This window comes from Mustela lutreola, chromosome 1 (assembly GCF_030435805.1).
Source record: "Mustela lutreola isolate mMusLut2 chromosome 1, mMusLut2.pri, whole genome shotgun sequence".
NCBI classification, from domain to species: domain Eukaryota; kingdom Metazoa; phylum Chordata; class Mammalia; order Carnivora; family Mustelidae; genus Mustela; species Mustela lutreola.
The window spans coordinates 275,068,790-275,081,760 of record NC_081290.1 but is presented as its reverse complement, the minus strand read 5'-3'; the positions used below and the strand labels follow the sequence as shown (position 1 = coordinate 275,081,760).

At 36.1% G+C, this 12,971-nt stretch overlaps 1 protein-coding gene across 2 annotated transcripts; it reads left to right on the top strand.

The window, feature by feature from the left end:
* Positions 1-8,997: 8,997 nt before the first annotated feature.
* On the top strand, positions 8,998-12,709 carry LOC131822579 (olfactory receptor 4C11-like). Of its 2 annotated transcripts, XM_059158869.1 has the most exons (2): positions 8,998-9,895; positions 12,693-12,709. In XM_059158869.1, exons 1-2 carry the CDS (start codon positions 8,998-9,000, stop codon positions 12,707-12,709), a joined length of 915 nt encoding a protein of 304 aa, XP_059014852.1. The 2 variants fall into 2 exon arrangements, with proteins under 2 accessions (XP_059014852.1, XP_059014850.1); XM_059158867.1 differs by lacking the exon at positions 12,693-12,709 and having other exon boundaries at positions 8,998-9,930.
* The last annotated feature ends 262 nt before the right edge of the window (positions 12,710-12,971 follow it).

The window sequence follows — 12,971 nt, the reverse complement described above, 5'->3', positions numbered from 1 at the left end:
GGAGCTTTAGCTCAGGCCTAATCTGCATTGTAGGCAGTAGGGTAGGGAAATGAACTCATCCTATGTATTCTTCCCCAGTTCCAGAACACATTATTTGAAAAGACGCATTTGCAACTGGCAGAATTCCCACATTGGTTCCTTGACATGGAGGTTATAATGGTGAAAAGCCAAGTGGAAGCCTCTAGAACTACCTCTATTGAGGGAAGTAGTAGACCAAAAGCAATACCACTCCCCTGGAGGAATCATAGAGATTAGTGCCAAGGACTTGAAAGAGACAGATGGGTCATTCCCACAAAACACACATTTAACTTACTTATTTGTCCATTGCAGGAGAGAAATGGATCTTAGGGAATAACAGTGGATACTTACAAGTTTAATCAGGTGGAGACTTCAAAGAATTGCAAAAGCTATCGCAGGTATGGTTTCCTTGCTTCAACAAATTAACATATTTTCTGGTACTTGGTATGCAGTCCCTGACTTGGCAACTGCTTCTTATCTCCCTGTCTGTAAGGACCATCAGAAGCCATTTGATTTCAGGTTACAAGGCCAGCAATATGTCTTCCATGCCCTAATGCTGGGATGTGTCAACTCTCCAGCAGTATTTCATAATTTATTTCATAGACACCTTGATTGCCTTTTATTTTCCATACTGTACCAGTATGTACATTATATTAGTGACATTATGCTGAGCGAATCTAATGATCAAGATGTATCAACTCTAGATTTATTGGTAAGACATTTTAGCCAGAGAATGGAAAATAAGTGCAACTAAAAATCAAGGGAATGAAACACAGGGAAAAGTCCAGGGCCAGGGGTATAAAGCATATCAAAATATTTCTTTTGAAAGAAAAGTAAAACATGATAAAAGCAGAGAGGGAGACGAACCACACGAGTCTCTTAACTATAGAGAACAAACTGTGGGTTGTTGGAGGAGATGGGGGTGGCTAAATGGGTAATTTAATGATGGATATTAAGGAGGACAGTTGATGTAAGGAGCACTGGGTGTTATAAGCAACTAATGAATCACTAAATTCTACCCCAAAATTAATAATACTTTGTATTTAACTAAACTGAATTTAAATTAAACCAGGAAAAAAATATTGATTTGGAGATAAAAGCTTATCTTGCTCCATTTATCCCCTCTAACATCAAAAAGATATACAATACCCAGAAGAACTCTTTGGACACGGAAGGCAACAGACTCTTTCTTTGGATGTTTTACTTTGGCCTATTTTTCAAGTGACTCAAACAGATGCTAGTTTGAGTTGGACTAAAGGCAAGGCTTTGCCACAGGTCCAGACTGTGGTGCAAGCTTCTATTCCAACCATTAGCTCTTCCTGTGTGATGACTTGCCCTCTAACACATTTACTCTTCCCCGATTTTACACTAGTCTCCTGCCTATGGACCTGAACTAGGACATCGACTCTTTCTGTTTTACTGAGGTTTCTGGTGCTAAGACTCAAAATGGGACATTAATTACACAGATTTTGTGCCTGCCAGATTCCGTATACACAAAAGCAAATTTGTATGTGTGTGTGTGTGTGTGTGTGTGTGTGTGTGTGTCTGTGAAAAGATTTCAGATCTTCATGGATCAAGAGACTCAATATTGTTCAGATTTCAATAATTTCTGAAACAATACACATTTTATACAACCCCTATAAAAACTCCAATGACATTGTTGTTGGGAATGCAAGTTGGTGCAGCCACATTGGAAAACAGCATGGAGATTCCTCAAGAAATTAAAAATAGAGCTTCCCTATGACCCTGCCATTGCACTACTGGGTATTTACCCCACAGATACAGATGTAGTGAAAAGAAGGGCCATCTGTACCCCAATGTTTATAGCAGCAATGGCCATGGTCGCCAAACTGGAAAGAACCAAGATGCCCTTCAACGGACGAATGGATAAGAAAGATGTGGTCCATATACACTATGGAGTATTATGCCTCCATCAGAAAGAATGAATACCCAACTTTTGTAGCAACATGGATGGGACTGGAAGAGATTATGCTGAGTGAAATAAGTCAAGCAGAGAGAGTCAAGTATCATATGGTTTCACTTATTTGTGGAGCATAACAAATAGCATGGAGGACAAGGGGAGATAGAGAAGAGAAGGGAGTTGAGGGAAATTGGAAGGGGAGGAGAACCATGAGAGACTGTGGACTCTGAAAAACAACCTGAGGGTTTTGAAGGGGTGGGGGATGAGAGGTTGGGGGAACCAGGTGGTGAGTATTAGAGAAGGCACGGATTGCATGGAGCACTGCAAAAACAATGAATACTGTTACGCTGAAAATAAATAAATTAATTAAAAAAAAAAAAACTCCAATGACAATCTTTGCAGACATACAAAAATCAGCTGAAAGTTTCCTATGGAATTTCAAGAGTTCTTAAATCAAATAAAAATTCTTGAGAAGAAAAATTTCTATGTCCCACATATCCTATTTTCAAATTATTATAAAGCTACAGTAGTGAAAACTATGGTAATTAAGCCAGGGACTTAGGCAAATGGAATGAACTGCAGAGCCCAGAAATTCACCATCCCTTATATGGTCAACTGAATTTCTGCAAGCGTCTCAAAACCATCCAATCGTAAAGAATAGTGTTTTCAACAAATAGTTTAGCTAAACTAGATATTAAAAATCTAGTTATGCAAAAGAAAACTAGATACACAAAAGAATGAAGGCAGGGGTGCCTGGGTGGCTCAGTGGGTTAAGCCTCTGCCTTTGGTTCAGGTCATGATCGCAAGGTCCTGGGATGAAGCCCCCCATGAGGCTCTCTGCTCAGAGGGGAGCCTGTTTTCCCTTCTCTCTGCCTGCCTCTCTGCCTACTTGTGATCTATCTCTGTGTCAAATCAATAAATAAAATATTTTTTTATTTAAGAATGAAGGAAGACCCTTAAATTATACCACAGACAAAGTAAACTCCAAATGAATCAAAGCCTTAAGTATAAGGACTAAAACTATAAAATGTTTAGAAGAAAAAATAGTGATGTATTATATGTTGGCTAGCTGAACACAACAACAACAACAAAGAATAGATTATAAATGAAATAAAAGCTTCAGGACATTACCATAGGAAATAATTTCTTGAATATGTCAGCCAAAAAACACAAGTTACAGAGAAGATAAATTAATTTATTAAACTATGTCAATATTAAAAATGTCTATGCTTCAAAGGCCACAATCAATGGGATAAAAGGCAATTCATGGAATTCCTAAAACTCAATATCAACAAAAGACTTGAATAAACATTTCTCAAAAATATATACAAATGGGAAATGAGCCCATGAAAAGATACTCAACATCACTAAACACACTCATTCACACTGTCCATAAGAATATAAAAATGTTGAAGCCACTGTGAAAGAAAGAAATTAAGACCTTCTTCAGAAAGTTAACAATAATGACCAAGTGATCCAGCATTTCCACTTCTGGAAATATAGTAAAAGCACTGGAGGTAGGGACTAGAAGAGATATGTGTACCCTCATGTCCATATCAGCACTAGTCATGATAACCCAAATGTGCAACCCATGTGTCCATCAACGTATGGATAAACAAAATGTGGAATGCGTACAATGGAATATTATTCAGCATGGGAATGGAAGAAATTTCTGACCCATGCTCAACACAGATGTACACTGATGACATATTAAATGAAATAAACTGTGTATCATCATGTCTTCTTCAATACCTCCAGACACTGACAGTTTCTTTGAATATCCTTTTATTGATTTATTTCAGTTATGTTGAAAATACAAGGTTATATTAGTTTCACTTATGTATATAATGATTCCACAATTCTAGTGCTTACTCAGTGCCCATCACAATAATTCTGCTCAACTTTCCTTGTTTCTGATAAACTTGAAAATTTTGAGGAGAACTAGTCAGACATTTTATATAAAAACCTTTATTTGGGGGCGCCTGGGTGGCTCAGTTGGTTAAGCTGCTGACTTAGGCTCAGGTCATGATCTCATGGTCCTGGGATCGAGTCCCGCATCGGGCTCTCTACTCAGCAGGGAGCCTGCTTCCTCCTCTCTCTCTGCCTGCCTCTCTGCCTGCTTGTGATCTCTATCTGTCAAATAAATAAATAAAATCATAATAAAATAAAATAAAAATAAAAAATAAAACACTTTTATTTGGGGTTTGCTTGATATTTTTCTCAAGATCAGACTGGAGTTCTGGGTTTTTGGGAGAAGAGTCACAGAGGCAAAGTGTCATTTGCATCACATCATGCCAGCAGGTACATACTTTCATTGTGCCTCATCATCCTTGAGGTTAACCTTGATCACCTGGTCAAGGTAGTGTTTGTCACATTGCTCGTCTGTACATTTATTTCCCCTGCCAGTTTCCACAATGTGCCTTTTGGAAGGAATTCACTTGTGTGCAGCCCACAAATAAGAGATTGAGTATTATCCTATAACCCTTTGAGAGCAGAATACCAACAAAATAATTAGGAATTTTTTAACGGAAAGTTTGTCTATTATTTCCTATTCATTAGCTATTTATTTAAGTGTTCATATCACTATGAACTTTGGATCTTTAAACTATGAGTTATGTATCAATTTGTGTCATTTATTTTTTATTTATTCTTTTTTTAATTTTTTTATTTTTTATAAATATATATTTTTATCCCCAGGGGTACAGGTCTGTGAATCACCAGGTTTACACACTTCACAGCACTCACCAAAGCACACACCCTCCCCAATGTCCATGATCCCACCCCCTTCTCCCAACCCCCCTCCCCCCAGCAACCCTCAGTTTGTTTTGTGAGATTAAGAGTCACTTATGGTTATGTGTCATTTATTTTGTTGCTCAATTCTTTTCTAGCTCTAGGCATTGTGGGCTTTTTCCAGCGGTTCTTGTGTCCCTTTGGCATATTCTTATCACCCTGTCAGTTATCTGTGTGTTTGTATGTGTGTGTGTATGGTGTTACCACTTTTTTACTAGTTCATCTTGTACATTCCCCACCTGAGACCTAGAATCAGCCTTTTGTTTAAGAAATCCTAATTAATATTTTTGGATAAATGTATCAGGAATCAAGTCCTGCCACTACATCACTAGATAATCACTGTTTTTTTTTTTTTTAATTCTAGTCAAAGCACGTCATTTATGGCCCACATAAACACTTTTTAATTGCAAAAAGAGATCAGCTTTTCCCCAAAGTCCATTAATACATGGTGAAGATTAAGTTCTTGCCAGATCTAGCTCATGTGTCTTAATTAAAAGGGAAGGAACACTTTAGGGAATGGCCCTCCCTAGACTCCTATATTTTGCATCATTCATGTTTAAATACTGCTGTAGGAAAGGCAAAAGACAAATATTTACCTGTCAAAATTACAAGTGAGATTGGATATCAGAAAGGGTGAGAACAATCCTGGACCAACTTTGTCTTCTGGCATGCAGGTGAGAACCTGAGCCTCAGTGACATCAAAAGAGATCAGACAGAATTTTAGAAGGATATTTTTTATTCTCACTGGAGTAAAGAGTGACCAAATTACATTGAGATGAAAAAAGAATGACAGAACATCCTACCCTTTGCATAAGCTCTTAACACAACTGGTGAGTTTGTGTTGTGGATTAAAATAGTTGTATTTCATACTCAGAGAAAATTCATCTGATCTATGCCAAATGTGTACCTAGCACATAAAAGGCATTTGTGTAAGGATAGAAAGTTTAGGGAATTTTCTACAAGTGCTTAACAATCTAAACTGAGAAGACAGAATAAAAGAAATACACAGTAGCTCCTGGTGGAGGGAGAGAGATAAATGAAAATTGTATCTAGTCCAATGTTCCAGTAAGTTCCCTGGAGATAATGATTTTACTTGTGATGTAGTAGGCTTCCCTTTTCAGTGGTAACAGAATATTGAAGCACTGAACACTATTGGATGGTATCAAGAGGAGATTCTCTTAATTCTTTCATTTACTTTATGAATACTTATTATTAAATATGTACATGTTTCTAAATGATTGAATTCAACAGTGAACAAATAAATATTACCTTCCTTGTGTTGCTTCTTTAGAATGTATGCCACTCTTATATATATTCTTATTTGAACTATACAAATCTTTCAGTCTATATCATTATAAGATAGATGATAGATTGGTTGATAGATGATAGGTAGATAGATGATAGAAAGGTAGTAAATTGATAGGTAGATGTATGGGTGTATGGATAGACAAACATCACTATATAATACTTAATTGTTAGAAACCATAGACAAGTTTTCACTCCTTTCTGCTTAAGAGTTGGACAAAGAGCCTATTTGTGAAACTCTTATGAGTGTAGGGGAAACTGTAGTGAATGGCAGTGTGGTGGGGGCAGTGCATCTGGGACATAATGTGGTAAAGATCCTTGAGTCTAGAACTGTCTCTGCAGTGAGTCACCCTCTTACACAGATTTTTAAATCCTGCTCTAGCCCTAGAAATCTTGCTGTTTTTGCAGCCTGTGTCAGAATACAGTTGTTATGTACCAGTAATATGCCAAAGGCAGTAATAAACCAACTACTACAAGAAGGTCTTTAGAAAGCTTTATCTTGTTGCAGCATCATTATGACAGATTATCAACTACCAGTGGGGATATTTAAAAGGCAAGTAATTCTCTTATCTTTGATTCTAAGAATGCAATTTCCCCACCCTGAGGGGCCACAAATATACTATCTTGATACTCTTGTAAATACAATTAATTGATACGAGTCTATGTGTGTGTGTGTGTGTGCGCGTGAGTGATTTTATTATGCTGTTAATGAAACTATTACCATCTTCAGCAGACAGTCCTGAACTCTGCCTCTTTACAACACATTTTATTTTATTTTATTTATTTATTTTTAAAAAGATTTTATTTATTTATCAGAGAGAGAGAGGAAGAGCGAGCATAGGCAGACAGAATGGCAGGAAGAGGCAGAAGCAGGCTCCCTGCTGAGCAAGGAGCCCGATGTGGGACTCGATCCCAGGATGCTGGGATCATGACCTGAGCCAAAGGCAGCTGCTTAACCAACTGAGCCACCCAGGCATCCCTTACAACATATTTTAGAAATCATTGTATATATAGCCACTTCCCTTGTTTGATGATTGCATAAAATACCGTCCCTGAATCATTTAGCTTCCTTTTGGTGGGCATTGAAGTTGTTTCTTACCTTTGGTCAACATGGAAAGGATTGCTTTGATGATCTTCCTGCTTATGAGTGAGATTATTTGCAGCAAATGCAAACACTAGACCTGTGTCTATGCCACAATGAAATATCATCAATGCTAAAAATCACCCCTGGAGAGATTGTATCCCCTTAAACTCCTCCCAAGAATGTGTGGAATCAGTTGTGTCCAACATCATTTTCAGAACTGTTTGTTAAGAGACGTTTATCGAAACTGTCATTTTGTTAATCTAAAGGAAAAGATAAATAATTGGATTTGAATGGAATGTATTTTTCTATGAAAAAAATTGATAATATTTTCACATTATTTTTAATAAGAAGAGTTCCTTTGAGATCAGTTCTTTACCCTATTTTCATTTCCATGGGTTTTTATTATTATTATTATTTTGTTGATTTATTTAGAGAGAGAAAGAAAGAAAGAACAAAAGCCGGGGAAGGGGCAGAGGGAGAAGGAGAGAGAGAATCTTAAACAGCTCCATCCCCAGCACAGAACCTAGCATTGGGCTGGATTCCAAAACCCTGAGATCATGACCTGAGTGGAAATCAAGAGTTGAATATTTAACTGGTTGAGCTACCCAGGCACCATATGGATTGTGTTTTCAATCTCTGAGATCCATTTAAATTTGTCTGCAATACATGTTGTAAATATACTTAAATGCCCTGGAACTTATACATTTAATTGTGCTATCATATGGGAAATGTATGTGATGAAGACAGAAAAGGATTTTTCCAGTTTTGCATACATAAATTATTATTGTTTCTCTTCCTGTTTCTATCTTTTGCTGAAGTCAGGGCATGGCACTTACAAGAACATGTACTCCAAGAATCATATGAAAAAGTTCTAGCTATGACTTGGAGTTTCTTTAGCTCTTTTCTAAATCCCTGGTGCTTAAAATAACAAGAAATTTGAAACAGTATTTTGACTTATGCCAAACATTCCCTACTTATCCTTTATTTTAGTCTCAGTCTCTCCTTGTGTCTAAAGAAAATATGCAGAAAGACCCATCAAAATACTGGACGAGGTGAAGAATTCCACTTTGGACAGCATAGGGTAATTTAAAAAGTACAAAATGTTATGACAGAAGCTGAATTCATAACTGTAAGCAAATATAAATTATTGAGAGTCAAAATAAAAAAAAATAAATTTAGTCAAGGGGAAAGATCAAAATACACTTAATGATGGACTAAACAAATTGACCGAACATTCACTGCTAAAGTATTGTATGTTTCTCTCGTCCTTTTTCTTTCTTTCCCTCACCCTGTCCCACTCTCTCTTTCATAGGTTTCATTAAGAAAAAAAAAAAAAAAAGGTTCCATATCATTTATTGAATGTTCAGAATATTTACTAATGTTTACATTCATTTATTGAATGTTCAGATATTTATAAAGTATTCTTACTTTATAAAGTAAGAATCTATCTATCAATTTTGAAAAAGTATGAAAGCACATTATATATATCATGCATGAGTTTTCTCCTTTTTGCAACATTCTACCCTAATGGGTCTATGATGTAAAATAAGGAAAAATATTCAGCTCAGAAAGATATCCTCTCATAATAAATTAATTAAGTTAATGTTTATTATGCCTGAATAATTGGACACCTTCTCATTATTAGAAAATTTCATTGTTTCCATAAGCAAACATGTGAAAATATTGTGAATAAATATTATGATCCCTGCTTTATTCAAGGGAAAACAACACGGAAGATAAGGGATTACCCACTGGTAGGTGGACCTTCCATGAACAAGCATATGGATTTGACCTCCAAATGGAGTATTCATTTCCTCATATTTCTTTCTTCGCAGATTAATTATTTCTAACCTGAATTTTCTCCACTTGGCCTGAAATAATGGAGCAAAATAACACTGTTACTGAGTTCATACTACTAGGACTGACCCAAGACCCATTGAAAAAGAAGATGGTATTTGTAATCTTCTTCATATTTTATGTGGGAACTGTGGTAGGGAATTTGCTCATTATTGTGACCATCAAGTCCAGCCGCACACTTGGGAGCCCCATGTACTTTTTCCTATTTCATTTGTCCCTTGCTGATTCTTGCTTCTCAACTACAACAGCCCCCAGACTAATTGTGGACTCACTCTTTGCACAAAGAACCATATCTTACAATGAGTGCATGACTCAAGTCTTTGCAATACATTTCTTTGGCCCCGTGGAGGTCCTTGTTCTCATCTTCATGGCTATTGATCGCTATGTGGCTATTTGTAAGCCCTTACATTACCCAACCATCATGAGACAGCAGGTTTGCACAATCCTGGTAGTTCTTGCATGGATAGTGGCTTTTATCCATTCCACTACTGAGATAATGCTGGCCTTGAAATTGCCTTTCTGTGGACCCAATTTGATTAATCATTACTGCTGTGATTTGCAGCCCTTGCTAAAACTTGCATGCATGGACACGTATATGATCAACCTAGAATGGGTGTCTAACAGTGGGAGCATTTGCACAGGCAGTTTTGTGTTTCTGATGATTTCATACATTGTCATCTTGCATTCACTGAGAAATCACAGTGCAGAAGGGAGGAGAAAAGCTCTCTCCACCTGCATTTCTCACATCATCGTAGTAGTCTTGTTCTTTGGTCCATGTATATTCATATATGCACGCCCCCCAACCACTTTCCCTATGGACAAGATGATGTCTGTATTTTATACTATTGGGACCCCTTTTCTCAATCCATTCATCTACACACTGAGGAATGCAGAAGTTAAAAATGCCATGAGAAAGCTATGTCATATCACAACTACCTCAGAAAGCAGGAGATGAATTGAGGGTTTTGGTTGACTCTTTAATCTGTACAGATGTCAAATATAATAGTGTGTATCCTCACTTGTCCAACACACTCTATTACAATGCACCTGATTTCCTTACATTTTTCTGTACTTCTGCCCTCAAACTTGTAACTTCCCTCATAATGCCAGCCAGGTTCTTACCTCTCCTGAGAATTCAATTCTGTCATTGTTGATTATGAAATACTCCTCATATTTCAGTCTACACTCTGATTTGATAAGAAGAAAAATATTTATACAATCACAACTGTTCAAACAGTGATTATTCATAAATATAAAAAGAGCATATTCTCTAAGATTTGTAATTCTCTCTGTAGAAAATTTCAAACAAGATATCCTTCTTTCTCTTGAACACATCAGAGCAAAGGAACTAATTTTGTGTGTCAATAATCATTTTTATTATATCATTAGTTCATTTTAAAAATTTCCATAAATGTGAATGCAACATCAAAAAGGTGTGTGTGTGTGTGTGTATAATTTATTACTTATAATAAATTAGTATTTTGACTATCAGGATAATTGAGCATTAGATATTCAGCTAAGTTATATGATTTGTATATAGGAGCTACAAGAGAATTCTACAACTCTAAAAGGAAAAGAAGCAAAATAATGTACATTGTCATAACTAAATAATAATTTAAAATACACCATAGATAAAACATATTTTCTGAAATTGACCTACAGAAAAGTAGAACCCAGTTTGGAAGGGTGGGAAGCATATTATTTCATTTACTGCTATGTTTTATAAATGGAATAAAGGAAATTACCAGAGGCATTCAGAAATACTTACTTGTATGTCTCTAGTTAGAGTAAACCTGGAGTTGGAGTGAACCTGCTTTTGCAGTAGGAAGCCACTTTTTTTCTCTGTTTGTCCTTTTCTAGTAAAGTGGTAGTGTAGATTAACAAGTTAGAATTGTCAATAGAATTCTGGTATTCATAGTTAACAGAGCAGATTAGCAACCATGCCTTGAATATGTGCATTCCAGGGGTATTCTCATGAATTTTTGACTCATTGATTTCAGAGAGTACAACAGTGTTAATTCAAAGGTGTACTGCCCCTGATGTTTATACCGGCGTTATCTGCAATGGCAAAACTATGGACACAGCCCAAGTTTCCATTGAATGATGAATGGAAAAGACATGGGGTATATATTACTCAGCCATTAAGAAGAATATGATCGTGCCATTTGCAATGACAAGGTTTGAGCTAGAGACTATTAGGCTAAGCTAATCAAGTCAGTCAATGAAATAGAAATACCACATGATTTCCCTCATGTGGAAATTAAGAAAACAATGAGTTTAGGGAAAAACAGAGAGAGGTGGACAAATCAAGAAATGGTTTCTTAACTATAGAAAACAAACAGATGGTTACCAGAAGGGAGGTGTCTAGAAGGAGGGGTTAAATAGGTGATGGGGATTAATGAGTGGACATGTTGTGATGAACACTTGGTATGGTATGTAAGTGTTGAATCTCTAAATTGTACACCTGGAAATCATACTACACTGTATATTAACTAACTGTAATCTAAAAAAAGAAATTGAAAAATAAATAAAAAATAAAATTCATTACTTTCATGTATTCAAGTTGACCACATCCTTAGTAACTGTTACAAGATGCCAGTTTATTTTTAATGCTGTTGCCCATTATTACCTGGAAAAACCTTTTTAATGTCAAGAGTTTCCTCCTGTCAAAGGTTATTTTAAAATAAATTCATTGAAATATGATGTTTTCAATGTTCTCTCTATTTTTGATTTCTGGGTTATTATGAAGTTAATGACTGCACTAGTGTGCAAAGTTGGCATGTTCATGGACAAATTATATATACATATACGTGTGTGTGTGTGTGTGTATGTGTGTGTGTATATATATATATCAAATTGATTTTTGATGTACCACAATCTAAGTAATTAGCACATCTATCTTCTCTTTATAGTTATGTGTGTGTGTGTGTAAGAATTGAACTATACCATTTCCACATATAAGTGAGATCATGCAGTATTTCTCTTCCTGTGTCTTTTTTATTTCACTTAACATCAAGACCTCCAGCTCCATCCAGCTCTGATTTGTTACTGTCAATGACAGAATTTTCCTCTTTTTAATGTCTGAATAATAAAGATCTCACATTTTTTCTCTTAATTCTCAGTTAGGGATGAAGTTGTATCTATACCTTGGCTTCTGTGAGTAATGATGCATTGAACTCAGGAATGTAGATAACCCTTCACAATCATGATTTCAGATCCTTTGGATATATACCCAACATTAGGATTGATGGATGGCAGTTCTAATTTCAATTTTTTGAAGAACTAATAAATTCTCTATAATGACTGCACTAATTTATCTGACCATCAGTAGTGTATATGGGATCCCTTTATTCCACATCCTCACCAATATTTTGTATCTCTTATCTTCTCAATAACAGTCCAACGAAGTTGATTTGATAATTCATTATGATTTTGATTTGCATTCCCTGATGATGACTGCTGTTGAGCACCCTTTGAGGCACCTGTTCACCATTCGTAAGTCTTTGAGAAATGTCCGCTCCGTCCCTCTGCTCATTGTGTAATCAGAGGAGATGAAGGAAATTGCCATACCTTCTGTTCCATTTTCCTGTGAGCCTGAAATTGCTCTAACAAAGAGTCCATTATTTAAAAAGATTTTAAGAAGAAGAGAAAATTGAGTATTAGATAAAAATCATCTACTCAGAAGGATATAGAAAAGAAAGAAAGTAACTTACAAAGGGGGAAAAAACATTTAATATTATGAACTGACTCCCAAATATGTAATATTTACATCACATGCCAATGCAATGTACTTGAAAGGCAGAAGTTGACGGAACAGACAGAATAATCTTCAGCAAGAAAAGTAAAGAACTGATACACACATCAATTGGATAGATCCCAGAACAAAGAAACCATGTACTATGAGTAAATGCTGTGATTCAATGTACAGGAAGCTATAGAATAGACAATACCAAAACAGAGTGACACAAATCAGGACAATAGTTGCATCTGAGACAA